Below are 17,592 nucleotides of genomic sequence, written 5' to 3'. Positions count from 1 at the left end.
ATGACTCAACCCTCCCCTTCCCCATGAGGTTATTTGAATTCATCCTTCCTTTGAGGAGCTGCAGCAATGGCCCAGGGCTTAAACAGACTGTCAGGTGTTTCACTGAACTGTGAACAGTCCCAGTTTCAGCTCCAGTATGTGCTGCACTATCTACTGATCAACTGCTCTTAATCACAGAGATAAAAACAAAAAACTGCGGAGGCTGGAAATCCAAAACAAAAACAGAATTACCTGGAAAAACTCAGCAGGTCTGGCAGCATCGGCAGATAAGAAAAGAGTTGTCGTTTCAAGTCCTCATGACCCTTCAACAGATCTAGTTCTGTTGAAGGGTCATGAGGATTCGAAACGTCAACTCTTTTCTTCTCCGCTGATGCTGCCAGACCTGCTGAGTTTTTCCAGGTAATTCTGTTTTTGTTTTGCTCTTAATCATTATTAACTTACTCCTGCTCCTGATCCCAAGCCACTGACTTATAGACTCATAGACGTTTACAGCACAGAAGGAGGCCATTTGGCCCATCATGTCTGTGCCGGCCAACAAAGATCTGACTACACTGATCCCATTTTCGAGCACTTGGCCCAAAGCCCTGGAGGCTATGGCAACACAAGTGAATATCTAAATACTTCTTAAATATTACAAGAGCTGCTGACTCAACCATCCTTTCAGGCAGTGACTCCCAGACTCCCACCACCATCTGGGCGAAAAAAATTCTCCTCAATTCCCCTCTTAGCCTTCCACCTCTTAAATTAAATCTATGACCCCTGGCTATTGAACCCAAAGTGCCTTCCTATCCACCCTATCTATGTCCCTCATAATCTTATCCACCTCTATCAGGTCTCCTCTCAACCTTCGCTGCTCCAAGGAAAACAGCCCCAACCTATCCAATCTTTCCTCATAGCTCAGACTCTCCAGCTCAGGCAGCATCCTGGTAAATCTCCTCTGCACCCTCTCCAGTGCAGTCACATCCTTCTCATAATGTGGTGACCAGAACTGCACTCAGTACTCCAGTTGTGGCCTAACCAGCATTTTATACAGTTCCAGCATAACCTCCCTGCTCTTGTATTCTATGCCTCAGCTAATAAAGGCAAATATCTCATTTCCCTTCTTAACCACCTCCTCTACCTGCCCTGCTGCCTTCAGGGACCTGTGGATATGCACACCAAGGTCCCTCTGATCTTCAGTACTTTCCAGGGTCCTACTATTCACAGTGTAGTCCCTTGCCTTGTTAGCCCTCCCCAAGTGCATTACCTCACACTTTTCCAGGTTGAATTCCATTTGCCACTGCTCTGGCCACCTGACCAGTCCATTGATATCCTCCGGCAGTTTATGGCTCTCCTCCTCACTATTTACCACCCGACCAATTTTCGTGTCATCCACGAACTTCTTGATCATACTCCCTACATTTAAGTCCAAATCATTTATGTACACCACAAACAGCAAGGGCCCCAGCACCGAGCACTGCGGAACCCCACTGGAAACAGACTTCCAGTCACAGAAACATCCCTCTACCATCACCCTCTGCTTCCTGCCTCTCAGCCAATTTTGGATCCAACGCGCCACTTTGCCTTGGACCCCATTGGCTCTTACTTTCTTGACCAGTCTGCCATGAGGGACCTTATCAAAAGCCTTGCTAAAGTCCATGTAGACAACATCAAATGCATTACCCTCATCAACGCTCATTACCTCTTCAAAAAATTCAATCCAATTCGTCAGACACGACCTTCCCTTAACAAATCCATGCTGACTGTCCCTGATTAATCCTTGTCTCTCCAAGTGCAGATGTATTCTGTCCTTCAGAATTCCTTCTAGTAACTTCCTCACCACCAAGGTTAGACTGACTGGCCTGTAATTTCCTGGTCTACCCCTTCCTCCCTCTTTCAACAATGGCACAATGTTAGCAGTCCTCCAGTCCTCTGGCACCTCACCTGCAGCCACAGAGGATTTGAAAATTACTGCCAGGGCCCCTGATATCTCTTCCCTTGCCTCCCTCAATATCCTGGGATACATCTCATCTGGGTCTGTGGATTTATCCACTTTTAAGGCCGCTAAACCCGCTAGTACCTCCTCTCTGTTAATTTCCTCTAATATTTCACAGTCCTCCACCCTGATGTCTATACCTGCGTCGTCCTTTTCCATTGTGAAGACCGACGCAAAGTATTCATTGAGGACTGTACCCACATCTTCCGGGTCCACACACACATTACCTCTATGCTCCCTAATTGGCACCACTCTTTCCCTAGTTATTCTCTTGCTGAATATATGTTTAAAAAACCCCTTTGCGTTTTCCTTTATTCTACCCACCAATGCTTTCTCATGCACTCTCTTAGCTTTCCTAATTCCCTTTTTAAGTTTCCCTTCTGCACTTGTTATACTCTTCCAGGGACTCTGGCATACTGAACCCTCAGTATCTGCCATTAACTTCTCTTTTTTTCTTAATCCTAACCTTAATGTCCCTTGACGTCCAGGGCTCTCCAGACTTGGTCCCTCTTTACGGGAACATATTTGCCCTGTACTCTCACTATTTCCTCCTTGAATGCCTCCCACTGCTCTGACACAGTTTTATCTGCAAATAGCTGCTCCCTGTCCACTTGGGCCAAATCGTATCTCATCTTAGTAAAATTAGCCTTTCCCCAGTTTAGAACTTTTATTCCCGGCCCAACCTTATCCTTTTCCATAACTATCCTAAAACTAACTGAGTTATGGTCACTATCTCCAAAATGCTCCCCTACTGATACGCCTTCCACCTGCCTGGGCTCATTTCCGAAAGTTAGGCTCAGAACTGCACCCTCCCTTGTTGGGCTTTCTACGTTCTGGCTAAAAAAGTTCTCCTGGAGGCAAGTTAAGAATTTTGCTCCCTCCCTACCTTGCACACTAAAACTATCCCAGTTAATATTTGGGTAGTTAAAATCCCCGACTGTTACTGCCTTATTATTCTTACACTTCTCTGAAATTTGATGACATATTTGATCCTCTATCTCTCCCTGACTGTTTGGGGGCCTATAGCACACACCCAGCAGCGTGTTTACCCCTTTTGTGTTTTTTACTTCCACCCATATGGTCTTATTTGATGATCCTTCCAAAATATCATCCCTCCTCACTGCTATAATTGATTCCTTGATCCATATTGTGAACCCCCCCTCCTCTTCTATCCCCCTCTCTATCTTGTCTGAATACCCTATAACCAGGAATGTTGAGCTGCCAATCCTGCCCTTTTTTTAACCAAGTCGCGGTCATAGCTGTGATATCATACTCCCACATGCCTATCTGTGCCCTCAGCTCGTCTGTCTTATGCCTCAGGCTCCTTGTGTTATAAGTTATTCCATTTAGCCTTGCTAAACTCACTACTTTCTTATCTAGTCTATGTTTCCTCTGCCTTCCAGACTCACTTACTAGTGTTTTTAACTTCTAATTCCATCTCAGCTTCTCTCCCTCTGAACCACTTTTCAGGATCCCACCCCCTGCCAATTTAGTTTAAATCCACCCCAGCAGCATTAGCAAACCTCCCCGTGAGGATGTTGGTCCTGTTCCTGTTCAGATGTAACCTGTCCAACTTGTACAGGTCCCACCTCCCCCAGAAACGGTTCCAATGCCCCAGGAATCTAAAGCCCTCCCTCCTGGATCATCTCTCCAGCTGCACATTCATCTGCTCTATCCTTCTGTTCCTGTACTCACTATTGCGTGGCACTGGGAGTAATCTGGAGATTACTACCTTTGAAGTTCTGCTTTTCAATTTCCTACCTAACTCCCTAAATTCTGCTTGCAGGACCTCATTTCTCTTTCTTCCTATGTCATTGGTCCCAACATGGACCATGACGTCTGGCTGTTCACCCTCCCCCTTCAGAATGTCCTGCAGCTGTTCCATAACATCCTTGACCCTGGCACCCAGGAGGCAACATACCATCCTGGAGTCACGTGTACGGCCGCAGAAGCGCCTGTCTCTTCCCCTCACTAACGAATCCCCTACCACTATTGCCCTTCCACGCTTCTCCCTCCCGCCCTGAGCAGCTGGACCACCCATGGCCTTGGCTCTGATTGGCCTCCACAGAGGAACCATCACTCTCACCATTTTCCAAGGCTGAGCGAGCGAGATGGACCCAGGGATTCCATAACTACTTGCCTGGTCCCCTTCTGTCTGGTGGTCACCCATTCCCTCTCTGTTTGCACTTCCTTAAGCTGCGAGGTAACCATGTCCTGAAACATGTTATTCATGACCCTCTCAGCCTCGTGAACGCACCGTAGCGCCCCCAGCTGCTGCTCAAGCTCCATAACCCAGAGCTCGAGTTACTTCATTCGGAGGCACCTCCTACACACGTGGTCATCCAGACCACCAGGAGCAACTAGGATTTCCCACATAGCGCAGGATGTACATATCACAGGACTGAGCTCCCCAGACATATCTTAACTAAATAGAATTTGGACCCTTGCTTTTATTTTACCCATACTCCTACTTGAGTGCAGACTAGATGCTAGATCCTCTAGATAGACGAGATCCTCTAGGTGCTGCTGACTGCCCGTCCCAGGGTCCTCCTCTCACACTCTCCTCTAGGTGCTGCTGACTGCCCGTCCCAGGGTCCTCCTCTCACACTCTCCTCTAGGTGCTGCTGACTGTCTGTCCCAGGGTCCTCCTCTCACACTCTCCTCTAGGTGCTGCTGACTGACTGTCCCAGGGTCCTCCTCTCACACTCTCCTCTAGGTGCTGCTGTCAGTCCCAGGGTCCTCCTCTCACACTCTCCTCTAGGTGCTGCTGACTGCCTGTCCCAGGGTCCTCCTCTCACACTCTCCTCTAGGTGCTGCTGACTGTCCCAGGGTCCTCCTCTCACACTCTCCTCTAGGTGCTGCTGACTGTCCCAGGGTCCTCCTCTCACACTCTCCTCTAGGTGCTGCTGACTGTCCCAGTGTCCTCCTCTCACACTCTCCTCTAGGTGCTGCTGACTGTCCCAGGGTCCTCCTCTCACACTCTCCTCTAGGTGCTGCTGACTGACTGTCCCAGGGTCCTCCTCTCACACTCTCCTCTAGGTGCTGCTGACTGACTGTCCCAGGGTCCTCCTCTCACACTCTCCTCTAGGTGCTGCTGACTGTCCCAGAGCCCTCCTCTCACACTCTCCTCTAGGTGCTGCTGACTGACTGTCCCAGGGTCCTCCTCTCACACTCTCCTCTAGGTGCTGCTGACTGTCCCAGGGTCCTCCTCTCACACTCTCCTCTAGGTGCTGCTGACTGTCCCAGGGTCCTCCTCTCACACTCTCCTCTAGGTGCTGCTGACTGTCCCAGTGTCCTCCTCTCACACTCTCCTCTAGGTGCTGCTGACTGTCCCAGGGTCCTCCTCTCACACTCTCCTCTAGGTGCTGCTGACTGACTGTCCCAGGGTCCTCCTCTCACACTCTCCTCTAGGTGCTGCTGACTGTCCCAGGGTCCTCCTCTCACACTCTCCTCTAGGTGCTGCTGACTGTCCCAGGGTCCTCCTCTCACACTCTCCTCTAGGTGCTGCTGACTGCCTGTCCCAGGGTCCTCCTCTCACTCTCTCCTCTAGGTGCTGCTGACTGTCCCAGGGTCCTCCTCTCACACTCTCCTCTAGGTGCTGCTGACTGCCTGTCCCAGGGTCCTCCTCTCACACTCTCCTCTAGGTGCTGCTGACTGTCCCAGGGCCCTCCTCTCACACTCTCCTCTAGGTGCTGCTGACTGTCCCAGGGTCCTCCTCTCACACTCTCCTCTAGGTGCTGCTGACTGTCCCAGGATCCTCCTCCCACACTCTCCTCTAGGTGCTGCTGACTGTCCCAGGATCCTCCTCTCACACTCTCCTCTAGGTGCTGCTGACTGTCCCAGGATCCTCCTCCCACACTCTCCTCTAGGTGCTGCTGACTGTCCCAGGGTCCTCCTCTCACACTCTCCTCTAGGTGCTGCTGACTCCCTGTCCCAGGGTCCTCCTCTCACACTCTCCTCTAGGTGCTGCTGACTGTCCGTCCCAGGATCCTCCTCTCGCACTCTCCTCTAGGTGCTGCTGACTGTCCCAGGGCCCTCCTCTCACACTCTCCTCTAGGTGCTGCTGACTGTCCCAGGGTCCTCCTCTCACACTCTCCTCTAGGTGCTGCTGACTGTCCCAGGGTCCTCCTCTCACTCTCTCCTCTAGGTGCTGCTGACTGTCTGTCCCAGGGTCCTCCTCTCACACTCTCCTCTAGGTGCTGCTGACTGTCCCAGGGTCCTCCTCTCACACTCTCCTCTAGGTGCTGCTGACTGCCTGTCCCAGGGTCCTCCTCTCACACTCTCCTCTAGCTGCTGACTGTCCCAGGGTCCTCCTCTCGCACTCTCCTCTAGGTGCTGCTGACTGTCCCAGGGTCCTCCTCTCACACTCTCCTCTAGGTGCTGCTGACTGTCCCAGGGTCCTCCTCTCACTCTCTCCTCTAGGTGCTGCTGACTGTCTGTCCCAGGGTCCTCCTCTCACACTCTCCTCTAGGTGCAGAGATAAAAACAAAAAAACTGCGGATGCTGGAAATCCAAAACAAAAACAGAATTACCTGGAAAAACTCAGCAGGTCTGGCAGCATCGGCGGAGAAGAAAAGAGTTGACGTTTCGAGTCCTCATGACCCTTCGACAGAACTTGAGTTCGAGTCCAGGAAAGAGCTGAAATATAAGCTGGTTTAAGGTGTGTGTGTGGGGGGCGGAGAGATAGAGAGACAGAGAGGTTGTGGGGGTTGGTGTGGTTGTAGCGACAAACAAGCAGTGATAGAAGCAGATCATCAAAAGATGTCAACAACAATAGTACAATAGAACACATAGGTGTTAAAGTTAAAGTTGGTGATATTATCTAAACGAATGTGCTAATTAAGAATGGATGGTAGGGCACTCAAGGTATAGCTCTAGTGGGTTTTTTTTTTATTTTATATCATGGAAATAGGTGGGAAAAGGAAAATCTTTATAATTTATTGGGAAAAAAAAAAGAAGGGGGAAACAGAAAGGGGGTGGGGATGGGGGAGGGGACTCACGACCTAAAGTTGTTGAATTCAATATTCAGTCCGGAAGGCTGTAAAGTCCCTAGTCGGAAGATGAGGTGTTGTTCCTCCAGTTTGCGTTGGGCTTCACTGGAACAATGCAGCAAGCCAAGGACAGACATGTGGGCAAGAGAGCAGGGTGGAGTGTTAAAATGGCAAGCGACAGGGAGGTTTGGGTCATTCTTGCGAACAGACCGCAGGTGTTCTGCAAAGCGGTCGCCCAGTTTACGTTTGGTCTCTCCAATGTAGAGGAGACCACATTGGGAGCAACGAATGCAGTAGACTAAGTTGGGGGAAATGCAAGTGAAATGCTGCTTCACTTGAAAGGAGTGTTTGGGTCCTTGGACGGTGAGGAGAGAGGAAGTGAAGGGGCAGGTGTTGCATCTTTTGCGTGGGCAAGGGGTTGTGCCATAGGAGGGGGTTGAGGAGTAGGGGGTGATGGAGGAGTGGACCAGGGTGTCCCGGAGGGAGCGATCCCTACGGAATGCCGATAAGGGGGGTGAAGGGAAGATGTGTTTGGTAGTGGCATCATGCTGGAGTTGGCGGAAATGGCGGAGGATGATCCTTTGAATGCGGAGGCTGGTGGGGTGATAAGTGAGGACAAGGGGGACCCTATCATGTTTCTGGGAGGGAGGAGAAGGAGTGAGGGCGGATGCGCGGGAGATGGGCCGGACACGGTTGAGGGCCCTGTCAACGACCGTGGGTGGAAAACCTCGGTTAAGGAAGAAGGAGGACATGTCAGAGGAACTGTTTTTGAATGTAGCATCATCGGAACAGATGCGACGGAGGCGAAGGAACTGAGAGAATGGGATGGAGTCCTTACAGGAAGTGGGGTGTGAGGAGCTGTAGTCGAGATAGCTGTGGGTGTCGGTGGGTTTGTAATGGATATTGGTGGACAGTCTATCACCAGAGATTGAGACAGAGAGGTCAAGGAAGGGAAGGGAAGTGTCAGAGATGGACCACGTGAAAATGATGGAGGGGTGGAGATTGGAAGCAAAATTAATAAATTTTTCCAAGTCCTGTATCACCCCACCAGCCTCCGCATTCAAAGGATCATCCTCCGCCATTTCCGCCAACTCCAGCATGATGCCACTACCAAACACATCTTCCCTTCACCCCCCTTATCGGCATTCCGTAGGGATCGCTCCCTCCGGGACACCCTGGTCCACTCCTCCATCACCCCCTACTCCTCAACCCCCTCCTATGGCACAACCCCTTGCCCACGCAAAAGATGCAACACCTGCCCCTTCACTTCCTCTCTCCTCACCGTCCAAGGACCCAAACACTCCTTTCAAGTGAAGCAGCATTTCACTTGCATTTCCCCCAACTTAGTCTACTGCATTCGTTGCTCCCAATGTGGTCTCCTCTACATTGGAGAGACCAAACGTAAACTGGGCGACCGCTTTGCAGAACACCTGCGGTCTGTCGCAAGAATGACCCAAACCTCCCTGTCGCTTGCCATTTTAACACTCCACCCTGCTCTCTTGCCCACATGTCTGTCCTTGGCTTGCTGCATTGTTCCAGTGAAGCCCAACGCAAACTGGAGGAACAACACCTCATCTTCCGACTAGGGACTTTACAGCCTTCCGGACTGAATATTGAATTCAACAACTTTAGGTCGTGAGTCCCCTCCTCCATCCCCACCCCCTTTCTGTTTCCCCCTTCTTTTTTTTTTCCCAATAAATTATAAAGATTTTCCTTTTCCCACCTATTTCCATGATATAAAATAAAAAAAAAACCCACTAGAGCTATACCTTGAGTGCCCTACCATCCATTCTTAATTAGCACATTCGTTTAGATAATATCACCAACTTTAACTTTAACACCTATGTGTTCTATTGTATTATTGTTGTTGACATCTTTTGATGATCTGCTTCTATCACTGCTTGTTTGTCGCTACAACCACACCAACCCCCTCCACCTCTCTGTCTCTCTATCTCTCCGCCCCCCACACACACACCTTAAACCAGCTTATATTTCAGCTCTTTCCTGGACTCGAACTCAAGTTCTGTCGAAGGGTCATGAGGACTCGAAACGTCAACTCTTTTCTTCTCCGCCGATGCTGCCAGACCTGCTGAGTTTTTCCAGGTAATTCTGTTTTTCCTCTAGGTGCTGCTGACTGTCCCAGGGTCCTCCTCTCACACTCTCCTCTAGGTGCTGCTGACTGCCTGTCCCAGGGTCCTCCTCTCACACTCTCCTCTAGGTGCTGACTGTCCCAGGGTCCTCCTCTCGCACTCTCCTCTAGGTGCTGCTGACTGTCCCAGGGTCCTCCTCTCACACTCTCCTCTAGGTGCTGCTGACTGTCCCAGGGCCCTCCTCTCACACTCTCCTCTAGGTGCTGCTGACTGACTGTCCCAGGGTCCTCCTCTCACACTCTCCTCTAGGTGCTGCTGACTGTCTGTCCCAGGGTCCTCCTCTCACACTCTCCTCTAGGTGCTGCTGACTGTCCCAGGGTCCTCCTCTCACACTCTCCTCTAGGTGCTGCTGACTGTCCCAGGGTCCTCCTCTCACACTCTCCTCTAGGTGCTGCTGACTGCCTGTCCCAGGGTCCTCCTCTCACACTCTCCTCTAGGTGCTGCTGACTGCCTGTCCCAGGGTCCTCCTCTCACACTCTCCTCTAGGTGCTGCTGACTGACTGTCCCAGGGTCCTCCTCTCGCACTCTCCTCTAGGTGCTGCTGACTGTCTGTCCCAGGGTCCTCCTCTCACACTCTCCTCTAGGTGCTGCTGACTGTCCCAGGGTCCTCCTCTCACACTCTCCTCTAGGTGCTGCTGACTGTCCCAGGATCCTCCTCTCACACTCTCCTCTAGGTGCTGCTGACTGTCCCAGGGTCCTCCTCTCACACTCTCCTCTAGGTGCTGCTGACTGTCTGTCCCAGGGTCCTCCTCTCACACTCTCCTCTAGGTGCTGCTGACTGTCCCAGGGTCCTCCTCTCACACTCTCCTCTAGGTGCTGCTGACTGTCCCAGGGTCCTCCTCTCACACTCTCCTCTAGGTGCTGCTGACTGTCTGTCCCAGGGCCCTCCTCTCACACTCTCCTCTAGGTGCTGCTGACTGTCCCAGGGTCCTCCTCTCACACTCTCCTCTCGGTGCTGCTGACTGTCCCAGGATCCTCCTCTCACACTCTCCTCTAGGTGCTGCTGACTGTCCCAGGATCCTCCTCTCACACTCTCCTCTAGGTGCTGCTGACTGTCCCAGGGCCCTCCTCTCACACTCTCCTCTAGGTGCTGCTGACTGACTGTCCCAGGGTCCTCCTCTCACACTCTCCTCTAGGTGCTGCTGACTGTCCCAGGGTCCTCCTCTCACACTCTCCTCTAGGAGCTGCTGACTGCCTGTCCCAGGATCCTCCTCTCACACTCTCCTCTAGGTGCTGCTGACTTCCCGTCGCAGGGTCCTCCTCTAGGTGCTGCTGACTGTCTGTCCCAGGGTCCTCCTTCCACACTATTCTCCTGTACTGGGAAATGTATTTTTGGGGCCATCAAGCCGAGCAGTAGTGAAATATTCTAGGTTTACATTTTAAGAGCATCAGCCTGGTTCATGTCTGCAGAAGAACATGTTGACATATTTTGTAACTGTATACTCTAGCCACACAGTTGGCTGTGAACGACAAAGCTTCTAACACTAAATGTTTGCAGTCTTACCTCATTGAAGACAGCTTTACTTTCACATTTCACTTTTCTGGTCAAGTGAGTGTAGCCTGAGAACAGATGAAGAAACAAATTATTACTTAGCACATCAATAATGACAAGTTTCTCCAGGCTATCTCTAAGAAATGAATGCCAATTTCCATCTTATTGAAATATAACAACATAGGAACAGTTGATTGAAAAATGATCAAGGTCCAGTTCACCTTGTACCATCCCGGTAAACACATGACACAATAATGGAATTATTGACTAATCAGCCATCATCTCCATCCCAGTTTTGATCGACAAGGATGTCAGAGGGTATGGGGAATGGTGGGGGAATGGTGGGGGTGGGGGGAAGACAGACAGGAAATTGCAGTTAAGGCCACAATCAGATCAACCATGATTTTATTGAATGGCAGTGCAGACTCAATGGGCCAAATGGCCTACTTTTGCTCCTATTTCTTATGATCAATGAGCCTACAACAGACCCAGACAATGGATGAGAAAACCCTCCACGGTGGAGGATTCTGGGAACCCTAAATCCAAACTCACCTGCTCCCCCTCCCTCCTTTCCCCACCCCATGTAACATTCACCATATCTCCCCCTGTCTTCCTCTCCCTCACTCCCCTCCCCTTCACTCCCCTCCCCCAACCCATGTAACATTCACCATACCTCCCCCCCTCCTCCCCCTCACTCCCCTCCTCCTCCGACTCACTCCCCTCCCCTCCCCTTCCTCCTCCCCCAAACCCATGTAACATTCACTATACCTCCCCCCTCCTCCTCCCCCTCACTCCCCTCCTCCTCCCACTCATTCCCCTCTCCCTCCTCCTCCCCCCACCCCATGTAACATTCACCATTCCGTGTCCGGCCCATCTCCTGCTCATCCGCCTTCACGCCTTCTCCTCCCTCCCAGAAACATGATAGGGTCCCCCTTGTCCTCACTTATCACCCCACCAGCCTCCGCATTCAAAGGATCATCCTCTGCCATTTCCACCAACTCCAGCATGATGCCTCCACCAAACACATCTTTCCTTCACCCCCCTTGTCGGCATTCCGTAGGGATCGTTCCCTCCGGGACACCCTGGTCCACTCCTCCATCACCCCCTACTCTTCAACCCCCTCCTATGGCACCACCCCATGCCCACGCAAAAGATGTAACACCTGCCCCTTCACTTCCACTCTCCTCACCGTCCAAGGGCCCAAACACTCCTTTCAAGTGAAGCAGCATTTCACTTGCATTTCCCCCAACTTAGTCTACTGCATTCGTTGCTCCCAATGCGGTCTCCCCTACACTGGAGAGACCAAACGTAAACTGGGCGACCGCTTTGCAGAACACCTGCGGTCTGTCCGCAAGAATGACCCAAACCTCCCTGTCGCTTGCCATTTTAACACTCCACCCTGCTCTCATGCCCACATGTCTGTCCTTGGCCTGCTGCATTGTTCCAGTGAAGCCCAACGCAAACTGGAGGAACAACACCTCATCTTCTGACTAGGCACTTTACAGCCTTCCGGACTGAATATTGAATTCAACAACTTTAGGTCTTGAGCTCCCTCCCCCATCCCCACCCCCTTTCTGTTTCTTCCCCCTTCCTTTTGTTTTTTCCAATAATTTATATAGATTTTTCTTTTCCCACTTATTTCCATTATTTTTAAATATTTTTAAATCTTTTATGCTCCCCCCACCCCCACTAGAGCTACACCTTGAGTGCCCTACCATCCATTCTTAATTAGCACATTCGTTTAGATAATATCACCAACTTCAACACCTGTGTTCTTTTGTCTGTGACATCTTTTGATGATCTGCTCCTATCACTGTTTGCTTGTCGCTACAACCACACCCCCCCCACTTGTCTCCCCCCACACAACCCACCCCCCTCCCACCCCCCCACCTCCCCAACACACCTTAAACCAGCTTATATTTCACCCCTCTCCTTGGATTCACCTAGTTCTGTTGAAGGGTCATGAGGACTCGAAACGTCAACTCTTTTCTTCTCCGCCGATGCTGCCAGACCTGCTGAGTTTTTCCAGGTAATTCTGTTTTTGTTTTGGATTTCCAGCATCCGCAGTTTTTTGTTTTTATTCACCATACCTCCCTCCTCCTCCTCCCCCTCCTCCTCCCACTCACTCCCTTCTCTCTCCTCCTCCCCCCACCCCATGTAACATTCACCAAACCTCCCCCCTCCTCCTCCCCTCCTCCTTCCACTCACTCCCCTCCCCTTTCTCCTACCCCGCCCCATGTAACATTCACCATTCCTGCTGTCTCAAATTCCTCATAGATTCTGTCCCATGAAAGAAATCTATTTAAGTTACAATTAAATGAATCAACACTCTCTGCTTCCACTGTGTCCTGAGGAAGTCTGCTCCACGGATTGTCCACTCACTCACTGAGATATTCGGCAACATCTTCCACTCGGCAAGTGGGGGTGGGTCCCGCTGGCCAACGCGTAAATTGATGCGGGGATACATCGGGTGTATGTCCTGACATCACCCCACCTCATTCAGATTCTCAGTTCGGCTGCGCGCCCACCGAACTGTCATCAGCCTATTGAGGCCATTAAAAAACAAATTAAGGTCATTGATGGACCTGTCCGTCCAACCTCAATGTTGTTGGGCAGGCCGGGAACCCTGGCGGGCTTCAGACAAAATATGAAACCTCATCCATGGGCGAGATGAGGTTTCATGAGAGTTTTTAATTTTTTATGAACTGTTTCAATAAAAGTTATGGACATATCCCAACTCATGTGGTGGTGTCAATCAGGGGACATGGCAGGGAAATTTTTTTTATCACCTTTATTTAAAGTTTTCAATCGGAGCCGATTTCCCCGAGGCAGCACTTTGCCTCAGGGGGATCTGTGCACTCTTCATGTGAGAAAGAGCACATTCCTGGCTGAGGGAATCCCACCCCCAGCCCACACAGGGAGCACATAGCGCTTCCTGGTGGATGTCACGCCAAGTAAGGTCCGCCCACGTAAAATGGCAGCACCCCCCCCCATCCCCCACCACCGACCGAGGACACCGATTGGAAGGCCCACCCACGTCCACTCCTGCACTTCCCATCTTATTCTTTTCTTTGATTCATCTGTCTGTGTTATTGTCTTCAAAAGTGAAAAATAAAAGTGGTAAAGGCAGAATGAGAGACTGCAGGACTGCAGCTGAAATGATAGATCATTGGCCATTCATTACTTTACCTTTCAGTTCCACTGAAAAGTCACAGTCCTGAGATGTTAACTCTTGTTTCTCTTTCCATAGACACTGCCTGGCCTGATTATTATTTCTGGCTTTTTCAGCTTTATTTCAGATTTCCAGTATCTGCAGTATTTTGCTTTTCAATTTGGTTTTCACTCCTGCATGTCCCTAGTTTGTTAGGCACCTGAACGGTGACGATGGAATAGGTCAGGGCCACTGGAATAGCAGTCAGATGCCAGTTGAGGGCTTTCTTTTTGCTCACGGGATGTGGGTGGATTGCCCATCCCTAATTGCCCTTGAGAAGGTGCTGGGTGAGCTGCCTTCTTGAACCGCTGCAGTCCATGTGGTGTAGGTACACCCACAGTGCAGTTAGGGAGGGAGTTCCAGGATTTTGACCCAGTGACAGTGAAGGAACGGTGATATATTTCCAAGTCAGGATGGTGAGTAATGGTGATAAAAGCAAAAAACTGCAGATGCTGGAAATCCAAAACAAAAACAGAAACAGAAATACCTGGAAAAACTCAGTAGGTTTGGCAGCATCGGCGGAGAAGAGCACAGTTAATGTTTCGAGTCCTCATGACCCTTCAACAGAACTAAGTAAAAATAGGAAAGGGGTAAAATATAAGCTGGTTGGGGGGGGGGGTGTTGGGACAAGCAGCCAGTGATAGGTGGAGATAACCAAAAGATGTCACAGACAAAAGGACAAAGACGTGTTGAATTAGCACGTTCCTTTAGATGATATCACCACCTTCAACACCTCTTTATTCTTTTGTCTGACATCTTGTGGTTATCTCCACCTATCACTGGCTTCTTGTCCCAACAGCAACCCCCCCTACCACCCCCCCCCCACCCCCCCTAAAACCAGCTTATATTTCACCCCTTTCCTATTTTTACTTAGTTCTGTGGAAGGGTCACGAGGATTGGAAAGTTAACTCTTTTCTTCTCCGCCGATGCTGCCAGACCTGCTGAGTTTTTCCAGGTGTTTCTGTTTCTGTTTTGGTTGTAGTGAGTAATGGTGGCTGATGCTGCTCTTGGCCAAACTGCTGCACATGAACACATGCAGAGTTAAGCCAAGGCAAGAAAAACCTCAAACATTAATTTCCCTTCACCTCTCTTTAATGGGATCCTTTTTCCAACCTCTTTGAAGTCGCTGTGACTGTCACCAAACTCCAGGCACCGGCTTGACCAACTCCCTCAGACTGAGAAGCAGCAGCAGGCGCTGATCCTTACCTCGGAATGTGATGTGAACCTGCCGGTCATACTTTCCGCTCAGGTTAGAAACCGTCTTCAGAAACAACGTGAGGGACATCGTGAGGCTGCAGACTCCGCTGGCAGAATTTTAAAAGTTGTTCTTTCCTTTCCGAAAGTGCAGATATCGCCTCATTCTCGGGGAAATGCAGGATCCTGCCTTGCTTTTGAACACTGCTGCTGGGAGCGAACCTGTCGCGTTACTGGAGAGATTCTGCTTATAACAAAGTTGCTCAATCAGATTCCAGGTTTATCAGTCAAAACACCCACACCCAATTCAATAACTTCACAATTAAAGTTGTGGTGTTCCGCCCTCCAGCCTCAAATGAAGACATATTAATAAGATCAATGATTAAAAATAAATAGGTAAATATCTTAAACTTTCCTTCATACACAAAATACAAACTTACACAAATAATTTTCAACTTTCAAATCTTGCACATCCTTGTTTTTCATTCAAACTCCTAAAACCACCTGACTGCTACTTGTATTCCAAAAATATCTCCTGAATGGGACCCAGCCCATCGCTCAGGAACTGCATTGTCCTGAATGCCAACTGACTTGCTAAACCATCATTAAACTCAGTAAAGGTTATCACACTTCACACGTACTTGGTACAGAATAACACAGAAGTATCAAGGTGGAGGATTCCTTTGCCTGCATCCCTTCTGTATATTATTAAAAACCTTTCAGGAAATGATGGCAATGGCAGGATGGGCTGAATGGCCTTGTTCTGTGCTGTAAACTGCCTGTTTCTAGGATGCATTGGGTGATACTCTGATTTTCTAGCTCTTTGAGTTTGGTCTTTCCACACTGAGAGTGAGTTTGAATCTAACCTGGGTGATAGTTCTGGTTTGGTGGGTCCGAGGCTCCTTTACAGTTACAACAGCTCCTGCCCATTGGCAATGTGAACACTCCATGATATAACCTGGTACCTTCAATCAGAGACCATCTGTCAATGAGAATGAAAGGGCATGGAATTGGAGGCAACCTATTGACATGAATAGGGGATTGAAATCCAAATGTGACAAGACAAATAGGTAAAGTGTTCAAGAAGGTTTTTTTTACTAATTCACAGAATGTGGGTGCTGCGGTTAGGCCTGAATTCATTGCCCATCTCTAGTTGCCCTTGAGAAGGTGGTGGTGAGCTGCCTTCTTGAACCACTGCAGTCCATGTGGTGTAGGTACACCCACAGTGCTGTTAGGGAGGGAGTTCCAGGATTTTAACCTAGTGACAGTGAAGGAACGGCAAAATATTTCCAAGTCAGGTTGGTGAGTGACTTGGAGGGGAGTTTCCAGCTGGTGGTGTTTCCATCTATCTGCTGTCCTTGTCCTTCTAGGTGGTCGTGGGTTTGGAAGGTGCTGTCTAAGGAGCCTTGATGAGTTCTTGTAGATGGTACACACTGCTGCTACTGTTCGTTGGTGGTGGAGGGAGTGAATGTTTGTGGATGTGGTGCCAATCAAGCGGCTGCTTTGTTTTGGATGATGTCAAGCTTCCTGAGTGTTGTGGGAGCTGCACTCATCCAGGCAAGTGGGGAGTATTCCATCACACTCCTGATTTGTGCCTTGTGGACAGGCTTTGGGGTGTCAGGAGGTGAGTTACTGGCGTTGCCATAGTCTCCAGGGCTATGGGCAAAGCACTGGAAAATGGGATTACTACAGTTAGAGCTTTGTTAACTGGCAGAGACACAATGGGCTGAATGGCCTCCTTCTGTATTGTAAACATCTATGGGTCTATGAGAGTGAGTTACTCACTACAGGATTCCTAGCCTCTGACCTGCTCTTGTAGCCACAGTATTTATATGGCTAGTCCAGCTCAGTTTCTAGTCAATGGTAACCCCCAAGATAGTGGGGGATTCAGTTATGGTAATGCCATTTAACATCAAGGGGCAATGGTTGGATTCTCTCTTGTTGGAGATGGTCATTGCCTGGCACTTGTGTGGTGTGAATGTTACTTGCCACTTGTCAGCTCAAGCCTGGATATTGTCCAGATCTTGCTGCATTTGGATATGGGCTGCTTCAGTATCTGAGGAGTTGTGAATGGTGCTGAACATTGTGCAATCATCAGTGAACATCCCCACTTCTGACCTTATGTTGGAAGGAAGGTCATTAATGAAGCAGCTGAAGATGGTTGGGCCAAGGGTACTACCCTGAGGGACTCCTGCAGTGATGTCCTGAAGCTAAGATGATTGACCTGTAACAATCACAACCATCTTCCTTTGTGCTGGGTATGACTTCAACCAGCGGAGAGTTTTCTCCCTGATTCCCATTGACTCCAGTTTTGCTAGGGCTCCTTGATGCCACACTCGGTCAAATGCTGCCTTGATGCCAAGGACAGTCACTCTCACCTCACCTCGGGAGCTCAGCTCTTTTGTCCATGTTTGAACCAAGGCTGTAATGAGGTCAGGAGCTGAGTGACCCTAGCAGAACCCAAACTAGGCATCAGTGAGCAGGTTATTGCTAAGCAAGTACCGCTTGATTGCACTGCTGATGATCCCTTCCATTACTTTACTGATGACGGAGAGTAGGCTGATGGTGCAGAAATTGGC

General features: G+C 49.8%; 1 protein-coding gene across 3 annotated transcripts in view; it reads right to left on the bottom strand.

The window, feature by feature from the left end:
* Positions 1–15,257, bottom strand: part of fer1l4 (fer-1 like family member 4) — a 351,889-nt gene extending 336,632 nt beyond the window's left edge. For all 3 annotated transcript variants that reach the window (XM_041204900.1, XM_041204899.1, XM_041204901.1), the window contains exons 1-2: positions 15,026–15,257; positions 10,621–10,676 (exon numbers count right to left, since the gene is read on the bottom strand). In XM_041204900.1, coding sequence (XP_041060834.1) covers positions 10,621–10,676; positions 15,026–15,104 — 135 coding nt within the window. In that variant the 5' untranslated portion in view covers positions 15,105–15,257. The remainder of the gene's footprint in view (positions 1–10,620; positions 10,677–15,025) is intronic.
* Between the last annotated feature and the right edge of the window lie 2,335 nt (positions 15,258–17,592).

This window comes from Carcharodon carcharias, chromosome 14, assembly GCF_017639515.1.
Source record: "Carcharodon carcharias isolate sCarCar2 chromosome 14, sCarCar2.pri, whole genome shotgun sequence".
Lineage (NCBI taxonomy): Eukaryota > Metazoa > Chordata > Chondrichthyes > Lamniformes > Lamnidae > Carcharodon > Carcharodon carcharias.
Note: the sequence above shows the minus strand (reverse complement) of the source record. Positions and strands in the feature narration are given on the sequence as shown.